Genomic DNA, 18,828 nt, shown 5'->3' with positions numbered 1-18,828 from the left:
GCTAAATTGTGGAAGATAATGTGTACTAAGCTTTTGAGCAAAGTAAAAAGTGATTTTTAGCTGGACCATCAATACCTAGACTTCCCCGCTCACAGACTACAATTCTGTCCCTTTGCTTTAGTCCCATTTTGTGCCTTCCACAATTAACAACCAACTATTTGTTGCAAACCAAGATTTTGCTCAATTTAACTTCTAGAAGTTGATAAATACTTCTAATTCCATGCACGGTTCTGTTGATAAAAGCTTTTTGGTAGTTATAATATTTAGTGGCATGAAAAGGAGAAATTGTCATCCTTCCAGGTATAGCAAGAAGCTACATAGGAAACCCAAACTGGTTTCTCAGAAAGAAAGCTTTGCAGTTGGAAGAAAAATCTGTTTTGGTCCAGGGATCGAACTTGGCACTAACAATTTTGTGGGGTAGTCACTCTAGCAGCTTAGCTAACCAGGAGGTTAGCAGATTGCAGAGAGAGGGCAAGTCAATGACTTGAAGCACAGCGACAGATAAGTGGCATATCATAAGAGACGAAACTACCATGCGTTGTATGTATTAGCAAGTATCGATGCAGGTTAGATGGGCCTCTAAACTGGCAATGGTGTAACTTCACTAAGATTCTTTTAACATGTACACGAAGCAGAGTGCATGAGCGTTATTGCATTCCGCCCCTGTCAATACAACCGCTGGGGCCTGGAATCAAAGAACCGATCTCATGTTCAGTAGCAGAACACTCCAGACACTGAGTCACCATGGCAAGTCACTTACTTTAGACAAGCCCTTATCATCACCAAAACGTTTCTAGCTCATAATGAGGTGTGTGTGAATGATAGAACAAAAGTACAGTGAACAAGCAAGCATTGCTAGAGCTGCGTTAGATGCAGCTGCTGCGATGCAGGAGTCGACACGCAGATGCACCACCAACACAGGAATCAAAGCCACAAGCAAAGAGGTCAATTAACCTGGCATGTGATCAGCTACCACGCAGGAAAATAAAAATTGTTGTGCCCATTACTACAACAGCTCTAAAATTAACACTGCTGCCAGTGCACACAGGACAACACCCTCCACATTTTGTGACCTGGACAAACAATGCCTTCCTCCTGATGGCAGTGCCACCCTTGTGTAGTGCGTCCCAATGTTAGATGCCTCGTGTATGTGTTTCAGTTGTCCATGAAAGTGTCTTGTTGCCTGTGTGACTGCCTCATACGAGATGCTGAAAAATTTCCATATACTTTTACTGAGCAGCAATGACCTATACACGGCCAACGGTGCTTCCCTGCAGTGCGCCTTTTGCGATGTCCTGCCTTGAGTGCTAGGTTCGCAAGAGAAGAAAGCAGCCAATCCAGAAAGTGCACATGCTCATGTATTCCCAGTGTGCCTCACCTAAGGATTGCCTCCTTCTGACGAGCGAGACAGCACCTCCCAGTCAAGAATAAGCCCTGAAATGAAAGTAGTCATCATGTGCCAGAAAACTTGTCCTATGGACTTTAAGAAACTGTGTGAAAGCATCTATACAGAACTGAATTGCTACTGAGAAAGGCACTGCTCGCATTTCTTGTATTGAGAGTTTCAGTATACAAAGAAGGAAGACTGAAGATACCCACATCAACATTTGATGACAGGTCAAGAACGCAGTGGGAAATGGCTCTCGAAGCCATGTACACATGCACCATGGAATTACCTCATCTGGATTTTCCTTTGCCTACGTATTCTCAACTGCACCTTTTCTTGCTCAGATGCTGTCATACTGCAAGTCGTGGAAGCATGTATTTATGGTGTTCATGATATATGACATATACACCTGTCTGTAAAAGGATTAGTTACAAGTACATTGAATTAGTACGATCATAAATGTTCCATGCTGTACCTTCTGAGCTATAGGCAATGAGGCTCTCTTGAAGTTGGGGGAGGTCAGACAGGCCCCTTTTTAATCCGTTTTCAGTGTACTCTAAATATTGTGCATGCGTTTATACCCTGGACTGTATTTTACCCATACTTTCTGATCTTTGCTGCTCGTGCCTGGACATGGTGTGTTCTTTGTTGCTGAAAACTGTGGCACATAACCTATGTGCCTATTTGAACTGCAAGGGAACTATTTTCTGAGAGTGGTAAGACACAGAGGTCAATCGCAGCACAATAGTGACAAGTCACTTTATTTCAGTGAAAGGAGTTCCTCCTGCATTCTTGGCCTGCCAATGACCACAGTGGCACTGCCCAAGTAGTGCCATCCAGGCACTGCCATTTGCACAGCCCTGGATAATTCGACCCTACGATCAGGTTAGGTGGACATAATATTGAATGATAGTGACAGAGCTCATCATACATTTTGCAAAATGTAATTTAGTGCATTATCTATTCCTCTACCTGTGTGTGTTAAAATGCAACTTTCATGACATGATAACTATGGCCATTTCTGTAAGAGTTTGACACATGTACGGAAACAATCAGAAAGTGCAACAAAAAGTCAGACCGTGAACAATGCAGTGGAGGTGTGAAAATACCTGGCCATGTCAACAGCAACACAATGAAACACACAGTTTAGCATTCAATTTCGAAGACATAAGATGGGTTACCTCAAGCTATCTTCCAAGGATAGCAGATGTCATTGTGTCACCTTCCTGGTCTTTTCATTTTTGCGGCGACAGGTAGCGGCAGCAGGCGGGCACACTCATCTGAAACCATCAGGTGACACGTTACGACGACTACATACCGCTGACAAGAGCGATGTGCGCATGTGCACATGTTATCATTGCTCAACAAGCCGTTGGACAGCCATCAACCGAACAAGCAATACTACAGCATGTAGTCTGTGTGCAGTCTGCAGTGTTCCCCAGATGTCTTACATTGCGTAAGCGTTCGCGGTGTGTGCACATTTACTAGGCATCTGCAGCATACTCTGCACGAACCCTACAGGCGACGAATTATCGCAAAACACTATGAACACGAAATCGTCACTGCGCACGAGCTTTGGCACGTTCAGAGCGCGGCACATTGCCAAGGTCTCGTTTTGCACACCGCACAAACGCCTATGTAACCTTCCTAACAAGTTTTACTTTAGAACCACGCATAAGAGCACCGCCGAGTAGCGAAGACTCGTCGCACTTCTTCCCGCCGCACTCAGTCACCAAGAGCCTTGCCCGGAAAAACCTTGCGATGCGGTTCAAGGCTTCCAAAGAAAGAGTCGCACGTACGGCATCGCTTGGGCAGCATCCATCGTTGTTCCCGATTTCTTCAATGTCTCATCTATTCTCTGAATAAGTATTAAGGAGCGACCGCTAAGGCACCAGTTGGTGACTATTAATAAAATCCTAAGAGGCATACATGGCATCTTCGTTGATTTACATTTTATCATGTTTTTCACAGTGGTCATCTACTTTATTTGTTCTTCCGTGAGCACGCAAATCAAAGCAGTGAAAGATGTCGCTTCACTTTGGTGTCTACAGTGTCTACCCACAGCTCATTAAGACGCCTGAGGGCTACTTCACGGGCTATCCAATATTGACGGCACTACATCAATATAGGGCAACGACCACCGACACACAAGGAAAGGCCTAATTGGCTGCAGGAAAGCGGTAAATCGACAGACAAACTTGCAGATTCGGCTTCACACTTTTGATGATCTCGCTAGTCACAGATAATTTCAACTACGACGTAAACAAGAGAATAAGCAGTCAACTTACATGCCAAACAAGGTCACTACCAATCGTAGGCTACCCTGGTCGGTGCCGCTGGTACTCGCCAAATTGCTAGTTTACTTCGCCTGCTGGATAACAGAGGGCGCCACGTATACCGCTGACTGCGTTCGCTCTTTATGTCTGGTGGGAAAAGCAACCTTTGCGAAACTTTATAATTTCGTAAGCTCAGTTGCATTTCTTGTCGTCTCTGATTCTGTCTTGTGTCGTGTATTTAAGTCCTAGCGTGTTATGTTTTCTTGTTTTTGAAGAATTCACAGCACTTCTCGTTCTTCTTTAAAAAAGACATCATCAGCTTATTTTTTTTTTTTTCTAACAAATACTTATTGATAAACATAGGCGGAAAGCTTTCATTTTACCCATGGAAGCCGTTACCCATGGAAGCCGGGGCTTTCCTCCTCCCTTCCCTGGGAGGGTGGAAAGCTCCTAGTGTTCACACGTAATACTAACGAACTAAGCCATCAAGGCACTCGCAGAATTTTCAGTTAACACAGACCTAGAGTCAAGGTTGTGAACGGGCCCGTCAAATCCGTGTGTGCAATTGCAACCTACTATCTGCCCTTTCTAAGGGCAACAGAATTGGACGAGCGGCTGCATGTAGCCTCAACAGATGTTTATAGTGCTGCAAGTGCTACTCGGCTGTGCGGTGACGGTATGCGGTGACAGTGACCGACAGTGACAGTATTTATAAATTGTGATGTATTTATATACAATGATATATATGTATGTCTATGCTCCTTTCTTTCATCTCTGCTTTGCTATCACTTTACCTCCCCCCCTCTCTCCCCAGTGTAGGGTAGCAAACCGGATCTTCCCATCTGGTTAACCTCCCAGCCTTTCGCCTTTCTGCTGTCTCTCTCTCTCTCTCTCTACTATGTCCCCTCGTCATCCTCATTCCCCTATTTAAGTTCCTTTTTTAAATGCGAAGCATTTCTTGGCGAACATTCGCCCCTTTGACAGTATCCATCTAGCCTCCAACGTCTTGGTGCTCTCATGACCGTTTCGTTAATATATGTACCAATATTGGCACAATATGACAAGAGTGTATGACGAAGATAAATGATTTGTCATGACTTGAATATCGTGACATGTGGGTCATGTAGGTAATGAAACAGTGCCACCTACGTCTTGGTGCTCTCATGGTCGTTTCGTTAACTTGGTAGGTACCAAAATTGGCATAGCATGACAAGAATTTATGACGAACATAAATGAGAGGTTATGGCATGAATACCATGGTATGCGTGTCATGTAGGTCACGAAACATCCGCCTACGTCTTGGTACGTACCAAAATTGGCATAGTATGACAAAGTGTATGACGAACATAAATGCAAGGTCAAGACAAGCGTGTCATGTAAGTCATGGAACAGCCGCCTACGTCTTGGTATGTACCAAAACTGGCGTAGTATGACAAGCGTCTATGACTATCATAAATGATCGGTCATGGTGTGAATGTCGTTACATGCGTGTCGTGTAGGCCACGAAACAGCCGCCTACATCTTGGTGCTCTTATGGTCGTTTCGTTAACTTGGTATGTACCAAAATTGGCATAATACGACAAGAGGGTATAACGAACATAAATGATACATTATGACATGAATGCCATGACATGCGTGTCATGTAGGTCATCAAACAGCTGCCTACGTCTTAGTACGAACCAAAATTGGCATAGTATGACAAGAGTGTATGACGAACAGAAACGTCAGGTTGTGACATGAATGTCATGACATGCGTGTCATGACATGCGTGTCATGTAGGTCATGAAACAGTCGACTACGTCTTGGAGCTCTCATGGTCGTTTCGTTTACTTGGTAGGCTTCCCCGCACACTGCTTCGCGTAACATCGATTCCCACAGGGCGTGAGATCTGCCGGCTTTTTTTTTTCTAATACCTGCAAACAAACTGGCCAGCTCTTCGTATCGGCAGTATTTGAGGCCGCGAAGCATTCATGACCCTCTACGCCGAGCAGTTTGTTCTAGAGAAACGAGATGGCGCTTTTGGCGGCGCGCCGCACGTTGCCTCAGCGGCAGCCATGGCGAAAGCGCACGAATACGAAATCATTACAGCTTCCACTTCGTGCGATCAGCTGTCGGAAATGCAACTGAGTTTTCGCTAACGCACTGTGCTCTAATCATGCCGGGTCGGATCTTGTGGATTGAAGACGTGTGCAGTAGTTGGCTGCAAAAATAGTGACTGGCATATCAAGGAATGGAATAAATCTGTGTAGCCAAGTTCGCGGACCGTTGCTGCAACTGTCCGTACGTGTTACCGGCCCTTAGAGATGTACAGCTTTCTTCGAGGATACAGAAATTTGCTCATCCGCCAGCCTTGTACCGCTAATTTTCACAGAAAGTGTTTCAGCCTCGGAACGTCGGTAAGATTGAGTACCGCTTGTTAAACAATGACAAAGGGAGTAGCGCCGTTTCCTGTCGTACACTCTTAGGCAAAGTTACACCCTTTGGGTTGTATCTCTGTCACACAACGATAATCGTCATCTGCCTTGCTTGCATTTCCTTTCGTGAAAACGCCGCGCCCGCTACTTTCCTGTCGGGAATGCTATGTGATGCTGATAAAGCGCATGCCGTTCGTTACTGGTAAGTACCGGGATCGCCGCGTTAAACAAAGGAAATGCGGACAAGACAGGTTACATACCTAGGTTACTGGTTAAAATGCTGCGTCTGCCCTCTACCGGCCAAGTTCAAACATATAAGCAGGCATCGTTGGCGCTGTCTCTCGCTTTTGGCAGCAGCGGTTGCGGTCGCGAGCAAGTCGCTAATCTATACTCCTACTTCTGCCACAGGTTGGTCTTTTTTTTTCCCTTTGCTTTCCAACCATATTTTTCTCTGTGTATACCGCTGCCGCTGCTGCCAAATTGCGTGCTGTTTACACAATGCTGACCAATGCGTGACAGCCTTAACATCTTCAATGAAGTTTTCGAGACGGTTAAGAAGCAGAATACCGATATTGCTGTTGAAAATAGGGCTCTGAAAGAGGAAAATGGCCACTTGGCACGCAGGGTTTCTGAACTCGCACAGTACTCCCGACTAAATAACGTAGAAATAAGAGGTGTCCCTGCAACCAAAGGTGAAAGCTGCCTTGCGGTTGTTCAGTCTACCGGTGATGCTATAGGATGCAAAATCGCTCCTGAGGATGTCGATACTGCACATCGTGTACCAGCCAAAAAAAAGAAACAAATATTATTGCACGCTTGTGCTCCCGCTAAAGAAACAAAAAATCAGATCGTGGAAAAGGCACTCAAGGCTCGCTTGGCCTCTGCGACTCTTGGTTTTTCACAAAAGGATCAGAAGCCCTTATATGTAAACGAACATCTCAAGCAAGAAAGAAAGCGGCTGTTCGCACAAGCTCCTGAACTGAAAAAAGCAAGAGGCTGGAAACGCCTCTGGACAGACCACTGCGTAATCAAGGCGCGAAAGACAGACGACAGCCGTGTCTATCGTATCTCTAGTGCGGGTGATCTTACTGTTTTCGCTTAGCTTACTAGTGTTTGCGGCTGCATATCTTAAGCCTGCGCAAGAATGTTTTCTTGTCAGGATCTTAACAAATATTTCTGTGATGAAACTCCCAAGTTATCGCTGATACACTTTAATATTCGTAGTCTACGAAAAAAAACTATGACAGCCTAATAGTATTTCTTTCTGTAATTAATCACAACTTCTCTTTTATCTGTCTATCTGAGACATGGTTGTCACTGGACGATAGAAATTTATATGCTCTACCAGAGTACAATGCGAGTACTGCTATCGTGCTACGCCACGTGGCGGTGGATCTGCCATATTTATTAAATCGTCCTTGCCATACAAACGTCGCAACGATCTTGCCTTTTCTAATTTGCTCTGCGAGTCTATATGGTTAGAATTTGATCAGTGTTCTTTCAATTGATGGCCGGAACACAGTGTTAGCGTGTATTTATCGTTCACCATCATCGTCATACTCTGAGTTTTGTGTACAGTTTGAAAAGTTGTTGCACACTGTTGCGAACGAAAACAAAAATGTTATTATTTGCCGAGACATCAACATAAACATTATCGACCCTAATATTCCATCATGTTCTGATTATCTCGGGTGTTTTCTTATCTATATGGCCTTGCTTCTTTAATTACGTCTCCAACTAGATGTGACACGGCAGGATCTAATACGTTAATTGATCACGTATTAACCAACTTTACTACAGATTATACAGCAGGAGTCATCGAGTACAGCATAACCGACCACTACCCTGTATTTTTGACTTTAGGTACAGAAAATTCTAAATCGACTGAAAAGAAAGAGAAAGTACATTTTGACTCTCAAAAATTTATCTGTATGATACAGTCAAATGACTGGACCGCAGTACTGTGTGAATCTTGCGCTGAAGGGGCTTATCAGTTGTTCTTGGTTGAAATTACACGCTGCATTTATGAATGCACTACTACATCTATCATACCTCGTTTCTTTAGTTCCCGTCCAAAACCTTGGGTCACGAGAGCGCTACTTCGATGTATATTGAAGAAAAATCGGCTCCACAAAAGGGTCATTTGTGAGCCATTTAAGTGTGAACTTAAACCTCGTTTCAAAAAATATTCTAACACACTAGCAGCCGCACTTAAATGTGCTAAACGAGATTACTTTCAGAACAAGATTTTGAATAATGGCAATAATACGAGGCGCAACTGGCAGGTCATCAACGAGTTCTTAAATAATAAATGGCGTGAGAATTTAACAAAAATAAAAACTGAGACACAAACATACTTCCACCCAGCTGATATCGCGATGCCTTAAGTGAGTATTTTAGTAGTACTTGCGATTCTCAAACAGATCCCCCGTTACCGACATTGCCTCGTCATCTTCATTCTTTCTACTTGCGACCTACGAATGCAAAGGAAGTTCTTCATGTTATATCTTCGCTTAGGTCTACTGGACCTGGCCTAGACTCTGTTCACCCATCTCGTATCAAGTTACTTTCTAATGAACTGTCTCCTATCATAGCACATATTGCTAACAAAATAACAAAATGTTTAAAGCAGGCATATTTCCCAGTTCTCTGAAAGTTGGTAAAATAACACCTGTTTACAAAAAAAGGCAGTAGTGAACTCCTGAATAACTACAGGCCTATTTGTATTCTTTCATTTTCTCAGTAAAATAATTGAACGACTAGTTCATGCACATTTATCATCCTACCTAGCAAAATTTAATCTACGATCACCTGAACAGTATGGCTTTCGGCAGGGTTGCTCAACTGAACTTGCGCTTCTAACTTGCACCGATAAAGTCAATAAGGCAATCGACGAAGGCTTGCTGGTTGGAAGTGTATTTATATATTTAACAAAAGCTTTTGACACCCATTAATCACAAAGTTCTAATACATAAACTTGAATCTTACGGCATAACTGGCCCGCCACTTCAGCTTATTTCTAGCTACCTAACCAATCGTACTCAAGTTGTTCAGATTGACGGCAAACTCTCATTTGCTAAGCCCATATATCAGGGCTCAGGGCTCAGTCCTTGGCCCGCTGCTGTTTCTACTATTTATTAACGCCCTACCTAATATTCTGACCACTACCGACTGTATACTATATGCACACGACACGACTATTTTACTCGCGCTAATGACGTCGACGAGCTATAGCGAAATGTTAATGTTGATCTACATAATATAACTTCATGGTGTCGAAAGAACATGTTGTGCATCAATCCGCTAAAAACGGTTTTTATTGTTTTTCATTCCTTCCCGACACTAATTTCGAAATCTATATCTGTGTGTCTTGAAAACAACTTAATACCAATGTCTGATAGCACAAAGTTTCTTGGCGTAGTTTTAGACAGGTATCTGGAATTCAATCTTCATGCGCAGTCACTTGTCCGTAAGATTTCTTTTGGAATACGCGCCATAATGAAAACCCGCTCATATTTTCAGCCGCACATTATCCATTCCCTTTATCATGCACACATCCACAGCCATCTATCTTACTGCGTATCAGCCTGGGGAAATACATACCTCGCCCACCTCAGCCAATTTCAACGCCTGCAGAATCAGGCGCTTCGTCTCATGACCTTCAGTCAGTTCCTATCCAATGCAACGCCACCTTATTGCAGTTTAAACATTCATCCTTTTCATCAGCTCTTTCAGTTAACCCTTACAAAAATCATTGCAGACTTGCTGCAGAAATTCTGCATACCCCGAGTCACCCGGGATGCAGAATATCTGAAGACAGGTGACAGACTTTCTGTCACCCCCTGTCACCTCTCAGCGCCCAATTGGTACACCCTTTCTGCAGAAATTCTGCATACCCCGAGTCACCCGGGATGCAGAATATCTGAAGACAGGTGACAGACTTTCTGTCACCCCCTGTCACCTCCCAGCGCCCAATTCGTACACCCTTTCTGCAGAAAGTCTGCTCAATCTGTGTAGCTGCAGGATACAGCATTTCTGCAGAAAGTCTGTCGAGATTGTGGTCACAGGATTACAGCATTTAGGCAGACATTAGAGAGAATTTCTGTAGCCCCACTATGGGGAACTGGCATGCATGCATGCAATAAAATAACAGACGCAATAGTATTCTTTGCACATTTTATTTGTCTCCGATTTCTTCCGGGCTGCTTGGTTGGGACCAAGAATATCGCTTCCAAGGAATGAAGTAGTGAGTACCGACATCTCATGTGTGTGGCAGTGACCGTCTTGCACACACCTTGTCGCAGCATGCAAATCAGATGCTTTGACGCGCTGTTCAGCCTGCAGAAGTGCCGCAGGCTCCCAAGTGGTGTAGATTCCTCTGGCTCACAAAATCCTGACATCCCTAAACAAGAAGAAATGTTCAGTTTACTGTAAGCCCTGCTGAAACTGTAAACTTGTGACATTGTGAAACGTCTCGTACAAACAGCTACATGAAGCTGCATGGTTGCACAAATACCCGATTATTACATTACAGGCAGTTAATATGTAAATGGAACTGGAGCAAACATGAATCTACTATAAAAAACTTCACACAAACGCACGTCTGTACCAAGTCAAATGCGAATTGCACAAGCAGAAAACTCGTTAACACATGATAAGCGTTCGAAAACCTAATTTATTTATGCGGTGCAACAAAGCCCTGCCCCAAAGGACGATGCATTGAAAAAGAACAGACTCCCTCTTTTTCAGGTGAGAAAACAATTTTTTCCATTAAAGATAGATACTGTTGTTGAAATCTCGGAACCATTTACAAATACACGAAAACACATGACACCCAACGCAAGAAATACAGGCTGTCTGAAGACACTATAAAATAAAAGAACTTGCATACAAGCTAAAATCTGGCCATGCGTCGTACACAGCAATCGGGTGCCATCTCGCGCAGCCGTTAGCTGTGAAGACGACAAATCGACGTACCTCTAGAAATGGCTATGCGATTTCTCGCTGAAAAATTACGTACAGAAATAGTAACTTTCCCTGCTTGAATTTTTGCGCCTATTCAAATCAAACAGTCCCCGGCGCAAGGAAACTTCACAGCAGAAAGCAAATAATCGATAGATTTTGGCAACATCACGTTTTAGGGCAATTTTCATCAAACTGTTCCCTAAATGCGCCCTGCGACAAGAACGAACATTCGAAAAGCACGATCATTTTTGTCACGTTACTAATCATCTTGTTATCCGTACAGAAATGCACACTTCACGCACCACAAGAATGCGCGTACGCGCCGGACTTACCTTTCTAGGCGTGCTCGGTAAACGAGTCTCCGTGACAGCTGCTGCCGCATCGCACAGGTACCGCAGGAAGGACAGTCGGTGCACGGTGCCCTTGGCGTCAACAGCGTAGAATTGCAGATGAACTACAGCACGTGATAGCACAACTTTCAAAAAATTCTTCCGCGCACTGTGATGGAATGCGAGCGCAGCGAGAGTACCATCGGCTTTTCATGAGCCGGTAACAAAGAAAGCGCGACCGGGTCATAACTACGATAATTGGCATCGGCACACCACACGAAAAACACTGAGAGCTACGTTATGCAGTCACAGGGGTTTTGGATCATTAATACACACAAAAATCGCCACAATTCCTCTCGGCACGGCATGTACACTACCTCATCGGTCGCCGTCAATGCGGCGTGCACATGGCGTGCACGCGTGCACGCCGTGACATGTCGGTGACCCTGCAGGTGAAGACGGGAAAATAATCTCACCCGTAATTTTACCGGTGCTCGCGGCCAGCGCCTCCTGGGGGCCGGCGCCGAAAGCAACCACGCAGTCGGTGGTCGGATGGATGGTGTCGGCGTCGCGCGGTAGATATGTCCTTAAATTCAGGCTGCGGTTCGAGCCATAGTATAACTGCTGCATTTAATGTACGTTATGTAACAATTACCTTATTTCAATTAGTATTCAATAATTGATTTATATAACTGCCATTATCAGACTGTTCTTGTAGCAATCAGTGACAATGTTTTCAAAATGTTAAAATGGCAAAACAGAGCGCAATGATAAAATGTGTCATGGTTCAGGATGCGCACACGTGTGTGTGTGTGTTTGTGTGTGTGTGTGCTTGTGTGCGGGTGTGATTCGTGGGTGGCTGAAAGGTGAAGCCGATTTAACTGTTATAAAATGTGTCATGTAGAATATATATATATATATATATATATATATATATATATATATATATATATATATATATATATATATATATGGCATGCATATTACATACAAGTCTACCTACTTGCCGTGCACACAGTGTCTGCAGACAATATGCAGACAATCTGTAGACTAGCTCTACATGGAGGTGACTGGTGGGTGACTCATGGGTGACTGAAAGGTCAGACCTATTGAACCGTAATTATAAAATGTGTCATGGTTCAGAATATGTATATATATGCGTTTATATATAGGTATACATCTACACACACACACACACTCGCTGGGCACGCATATTACAGACAAGTCTACTTGCAGTCCACACGGTGTCTGCAGACATTCTGCAGACTAGGTCTACGTGGAGGTGACTGGTGGGTGACTCATGGGTGACTGAAAGGTCAAAACTATTCAACCGTAATTATAAAATATGTCATGGTTCAGAATATGTCTGTATATATAGATACATATACATATTTACACACACACTCACTGGGCACGCATATTACAGACAAGTCTACTTGCAGTCCGCACGGTGTCTGCAGACATTCTGCGGACTTAGTCTACAGAAAGGTCGAGTCTACAGATAGGTGACAGGGGTGACAGATAGGTGACTCATGAGTGACTGAAAGGTCAAACCGATTTTTGTAAGGGTAACATGTAGTATAATAGCTAAGTCAATTATGATTACAATCACAAAAGCCCGTTGTTAGGATGAAGAGAGTTGCTGCATAATATCTTTCTTAACGTGATTCTTGAATGTATGCTCTGTGGGGGATGATTTAATGACATGTTGAATAGAATTCCAGTTTTATTCCCGCAAATGTGGTAGTGAACTTTCCATAAATTGTGCGCACTTTACGTAAAAGACGATTATCGAGTTCAGAGAACCTAGTAGTGTTAGTATTTACAAAAGTTTCAATAACGCGCCATTTCTATGTGCAGTATTACGAAGTAACTTATAGATCACGATTGTTAACTTTATATTACTCCTATTTTTATTGTATTGTAAATTTGCATTGCTTGTTAATTACAGAAGTTTTCTTCGCAATTTTTGTCTTACTAAACAGCTTTATATTTTCTTGTTTTTTCGCACTGTTCCTTATTTTATCAAATTGTCTGTAAAGTCACCGTAACCAATGCTTGATCTGTATCTCGTTTTTTTCTTTTTCATTTTGTTCATGTACGGGAGTCCAACTGACAGTTTCTAACTTTGGGGCTCCCTGTGTAGTGCTAATTTTGTATACTATTCTTTGTAAAACTGACATCTTTGACGAATAAAACTTGGACTTGAATATGTGCACCACATACGCACAATAAATGACGGACTACACTGATAGCGCAAGAATGGTCGAAGCTGAATGTTTCGTGACGGTCCACAGGAGTAAGCGAGTTACTAGCGATAACACATCTTTGTTACAAGGTATTACAATGCACAAAACGGCTACGTTTTAAGCCTTGCGCGCAGCAAGAACAAATCTATCGTAACTGAGCACACCCACGAGTGATTAGGCAGAAATAATCAGATAGTGACCGCACCAAGGAAATTTACTGACTTAGAAATGTGACAAGCCGCTGCTTCAAAATATTTGCCAAATAAAGAACGAAGAGCAAAACACACTGATTTTGATTCAAATCGTGAGCGAAAAGTTTGGATAGCTTAGAATAAATATTTAGCCTCGCTTTTAGAACAAGCACCATATACGCTGTTCGCGCCGTTTGGACATAGCTTAATCAGCTTACAAAGCGCTTTTGCATGTTCTCTGAAGCTGTGACCAAAGCTTCGTGTCGTCCACCCAGTCACCGTCTACGATATCTCCCGAAACAGAAGTTTGCTAAGCCGCACTGGCGTCACACACACCCGCTGTAAACGCGGATGCAGTTGAGGCAAGCAATGGACGCGTCACCACGTGATCAAACATGGCAGCGCCCATGAGATCGCCGCGAAAAGGGTGAATATATGGCACTAAAGTTGTTCCTTCTATCACTAAGGTTGCTCACACTTCGTCTTACATTCTTTACAAAGTTATTCCTCAGAATATTTAGTATGACAGCCCACAAACAAATGTCATCAAACAGAACACCGACAGCGCATGCCTTTTTTTGTTGTTAAATCTTCTCAGACTGAGATAATAAAAGTGCGAAACAATAACAAAACATCGGCCCACGCAAGAGACCGCGTATATATGTTTCTGCAGGAAGTTCGGCTTCGCGTATAGCGTTTCGCTTAGACGCCGCGGTTCTCGCCGTTCGCGGGGTCTCTTCTTTGCGTGCGTAGCAATGGCGCGTTCCCTGTGGCACGCCACGCGCGGCACTGTCGAGATCAATGTGGCGACTGCGTTCGCGCTCTTTCCGTTTGTGCTTCGACGCTGCGGTGCTCGCTGCGCATGTTCACGGCGTGTACTCAGGGGGTTGCAGAATCTAGCGTAATTTCATTCTTTAAATCACTATCTCTCACGGCGTTTCTTTGCATGTCTAGCACTTGCGCTTTCCCTGTGGCACAACAGACGTCGCAACGTCGAGATCAACGTATACTATAGCGACCGCGTTCGAGCCCTTTCAGTTAGTGCTTCGACGCCGTGGTGCTCGCTGTGCATAGGAGTCCACTCGGAGCTACCACCGTGTGCGGACGTGAGGTTTGGAGCTAGAGAAGTCGTTCTTGTGGGGAAGGAGGAAAGGCTAGCACTATCTTCTGCAACCCATGCGCGAGCACGGCTCAGCGCCAGCAGGGTGGGGGAGATGGGATTAAAAGAGAGAGATGGTAGGAGGGAGAAAGGTAGAGGGTCATCCTAGCAGCATCAGAGCAGCCCGGCCGGGAGGGCCCAGTAGGTTCGACCGGAGGAGTAGGCTGGAACTAGACCGTATAGGAGGTGACACAGCAGTAGCGAAGTAGTGGCGGATCAGGAAGCCCGAGGTGGTGGGAGGGCCGTTAGGCCATCCGTCTTTGTAGAAATTTCCTACAGTCTCACCGAGAGCCCCGACGAGTCGAGGTACTCGACGACACTTAGGAAGGCTGGTAGCTGATTACGACAGGGGAAGAGGATATGTTCCTGTTGTGAACATGGACACCCCAGGCGGTGGAACTCCTGCAGAAGTCGGCCGCGGTGATGCAGGTGAGCAGGGCAGACCAGCAGGAGGTGCTCCAGAGTCTCTGGTTCACCACAGGAAGCACAGGCTGGCGAGGTGGCTTTCCCAAGGCGGTGCCGGCGGGCTGTCGTCCAGTAGCAGCCAACTCGCAGCCGGAGCAGCAACTTCGTAGCAGCTTCGTAGGAGGCCATGCTGTGAAAGAGACCGTGGGATACCCGATGGTCTGGGTGGCAGGCGATGATGGGTCGGCGCAGCCTGTGTCTCGAGAAGTCTGCAGCCGTTACAGCATGGCTGAGGGGGACGCTTGAGTGGTGGGCAGTTTTTGCAAGAGTGTCCGCCTCTTCATTGCCCGGGATCCCCACGTGTGCTGGTAGCCAATGCAGGGATAGTGAGCATGCTGCGTCCTGAAGAGCCGTCAGCGTTGAAGAGAGCAGAGCAACCCCAAGGCTAGCCCTGTCAGGGTTCTGCAGGCAGAGCAGCGCCGCCTTGGAGTAGCAGAAGATGGCTCCCGGGGTTGCTGGTAGCTCCTCTGCCAGTAGGTCTACGGCAAGGTGGAGTCCTGCTAGCTCTGCTGCGGTAGAGCTTGCATGTCCCGGGAGACGGCACAGCTTGCTCTTTTGTAGGGCCGGTGCAACGCAGGCTGCTGTGGATGAGCCCGTCTCCGGTATCACGGATCCATCGACGAAGATGTGAAGGTGGTCCCCAAGTCTCTCTTGGAGGAGACAGGCTGCCGTCTGCTGTAGGGCACATGTTGGGGAACGGTTCTTCGAGACACCTGGCAGCTCCGTCGAGATAGGGATTGGCGGTTGATGTGGTGGGAGAGGCTGTACAGCGTTTGCAGGCGTGTCACCTATGACTTCCTTATAGAGGCCACATAGCCGTCCCATGTGTGATGCTGGCGGGGAGCGTAGGCGGGTCAGGAGTGCTTGACCATCTGCGGCATGGTGTAGATGATCAATGTGTCGTAGCCCCTGTTGCAGGAAGAGTAATGACAGGGGCCAGGCCTCAGTCATTACTTCTCAGCCTCATGCTCAGCCAAAGTGGCGGCCACTTGTGACGTTCGGGGAACGGCAAGACAGCCGTATTGCTGACCGGTGCTGCAGCTCCAGTTTCCGCAGGCGGGGTGGGGGCAGCACCACAAGAGAGAGGGCATACAGTAGCCGTGAAGTGGCTGCAGCTTCAAAGAGCTGCAGGGCCCACCTGGTGGTACAGCCCTGTCCATGGACAAGGAGCTGTGAGATCTCCTTGCGGAGACGAAGCGTCTGGGCGCACAGAGCCTTGGTAGCCGGCAGCCAGGTCAACCGATGGTCAATGCGCAGCCACTCTGCACGCCCTCAAAGCGCAGCCGGGCAGCTGAGCGGTGGGCTGATGCTCTGAGATGCAGTAGCAAGGCCTCGGTCTTCCTGGCCGAGATGGTAAGGCCGATGCTGCACAAGTAGGCAGCCGCAGTGTCCAGGGCTCCCTGTAGGGCCGCACGTGCCTTGCGGATGTGTTGCGGTGGTCCCCGCACCCATAGGGCGATGTCGTCCGCGTAGATTGAGGACTGCACGCGGAAGTGAGGGTCGATCGACAGGGCAGCAGGCAACCGTGCCATGGCCAGGTTGAAAAGGAAGTGGCTCACCACTGACCCCTGTGGCACGCCTGCAGCGACTGGACGGGGGTGCTCTTCGATTGACCCACACGTACCCTGAGGGTGTGATTGTGCAGGAACGACGAGAGGAACTCCCGCAGGTTGCCACAGATGCCGAGGAGGTCCAGGCCCTGCTGGACAACTGCGTCAGGGAGGCTGTCGAAGGCACCCTGTACGTCGATCAGCAAGAGCATCACGAGGTCTCCGCCGGCCTTGGCGTCCTCCAGGGTGGACACCATGTCAGCGATGGAGTCCGCAGTGCACCGCCGCCGCCGGAAGCCCGTCTCGTCTGTTGGTCTGCCAGGAAGCCTCGAGCACGGCCCACCCAGTCGAGTCGTGCCAGAGCCATGGCCTCCATCACCTTGCAGGCAGCGGAGGTGAGGGAGACCGGTCGATAGGATGACAGTTCCCTAGCCGGTTTTCTGGCCTTGAGGATGGGTGCCACAATGGCTGTTGGCCATGACTGCTGCACCTGCCCTGACTGCCAGATCTCGTTGAAGCACTCGAGCAGGCGCTGTTGCTCGCTGGCGGCCAGGTTGCGGAGAATCTGTGGCGTTACACCGTCTGCTCCTGGTGCGCTGCGGCGTTTCCCTCGCCTCAGAGCCGCCTGAAACTCGTGCAGGGTTTGGAGCTCCTGCGTCAGCAGCAGACGCTACAGCGTCTCACGCGCTCTTCCTCTCCCTATTCCGATCACGACAACGGACGCTTCCTGCGACCTTCCACGGCGACGTCAAGATCAGTACCGATTCAGCAGGGACGCTCGCAGCGTCTCTGAGCCGTCGTGCTCGAGCTAAGCCTCAGCGTGGTCAGAATCGGCGTCCAGGGACTGCCGACCTTGTCCAACACCGCGATCACCCATTGACCATGATCATGTATGTGGAAGCTACCAACGGCGACGATCCAGCAACAGAAGGATAACCAGAAGGCCCGGCGGATGGATCATGACTCACCGCTCGCGGCCAGCGGGGACGCCGCGCCGACGCTAAGTCTGACCCAGCAGCCCGCCGCCAAGAGACACAGCATTCGAACCAAACTGTACCACGATGACCCCAGAGGCCCCCACTTCTGCCCATTGACGATTTGAAAGTCATCCTGCGCCCGAGAAACGGTCTCACGTTCGGTGAGTGGCCTCGCCACTATCTGACTCGCGCCGTCGGCATCGAGGCGCGCCTCAAGGAACAAAAGGTCGACGAACTTCACCTACGTGTTCAACGTGCTCAAAACATCGCCCTCATCAGCAGGCTAAGCGAAAGAATAGCGAGCAGCCTTAACAAGATGACATCGCTTACACTTGGCCCGCATCGCTACCCCATCTCAACATACATCGCCTCCTCCGATAATTCCTGCATAGGAATCATCATTTATCCCGACACAGGGACTACACCAACCGAACTTTTAGACCACCTGTTGGCATCTGGGGTGGAAATCCTCCATGCTCGCATGATGGGGCGAACAATCACGGCCATCATTACATTTGCTGGCCTCAAGGTACCGCGCTACGTTAGTTATTATGGGGCCGAGTACCGATGCTACACACACACACCCCGAAGACCCAGGTGTGCAGCATATGCCTTACAATGGGCCACCGTGCGGACGTCTGCCCCACGCCAAGCATCAAGCGCTGCACCACATGTGAGACTGAAAACCCATCCACCACAGAACCTCACCAGTGCCAGCCCCGGTGCCTGACGTGCAAAGGGGATCACCCGGCAACCGATCCCAGCTGTCCGGTCCGGGCACGAAAGCCACCCAACAAGTAACGAGTGTGCCAGGAACTCGAGAAACAAAAACGGCAACAGCATCGTCCTTTAACCTAATCTAGAGA

The 18,828-nt window shown here is 47.1% G+C and overlaps 2 protein-coding genes and 1 long non-coding RNA gene across 4 annotated transcripts in view; all 3 read right to left on the bottom strand.

Annotated features, from left to right (window-relative positions):
* LOC126531553 (uncharacterized) overlaps nt 1–4,659 on the bottom strand; it is a 44,896-nt gene extending 40,237 nt beyond the window's left edge. Inside the window, exons 1-3 of one of the 2 annotated variants that reach the window (XM_050179117.3) lie at nt 3,676–4,658; nt 2,569–2,667; nt 1,379–1,434 (exon numbers count right to left, since the gene is read on the bottom strand). The gene's annotated coding sequence lies outside the window, so the exon portion shown is untranslated. Of the gene's footprint in view, nt 1–1,378; nt 1,435–2,568; nt 2,668–3,675 lie in introns of both variants that reach the window. The other variant, XM_055071244.2, reaches the window with a different exon arrangement.
* A 5,580-nt stretch (nt 4,660–10,239) lies between these two features.
* Nucleotides 10,240–11,812, bottom strand: LOC140218407 (uncharacterized). The gene is made up of 2 exons (XR_011894667.1): nt 11,375–11,812; nt 10,240–10,479 (listed from the first exon to the last, which is right to left on the bottom strand). It is a non-coding gene; the product is annotated as an uncharacterized lncRNA (long non-coding RNA).
* Nucleotides 11,813–16,990: 5,178 nt separating this feature from the next.
* On the bottom strand, nt 16,991–18,469 carry LOC140218581 (uncharacterized). Its single transcript, XM_072288383.1, has 3 exons — nt 18,392–18,469; nt 17,329–17,637; nt 16,991–17,224 (listed from the first exon to the last, which is right to left on the bottom strand). The coding sequence occupies exons 1-3, from the start codon at nt 18,467–18,469 to the stop codon at nt 16,991–16,993; spliced, it is 621 nt and encodes a 206-aa protein (XP_072144484.1).
* Nucleotides 18,470–18,828: the final 359 nt, after the last annotated feature.

Source organism: Dermacentor andersoni, chromosome 5 (genome assembly GCF_023375885.2).
Source record: "Dermacentor andersoni chromosome 5, qqDerAnde1_hic_scaffold, whole genome shotgun sequence".
NCBI classification, from domain to species: Eukaryota; Metazoa; Arthropoda; class Arachnida; order Ixodida; family Ixodidae; genus Dermacentor; species Dermacentor andersoni.
This window is presented reverse-complemented; position numbering and strand designations above follow the sequence as displayed.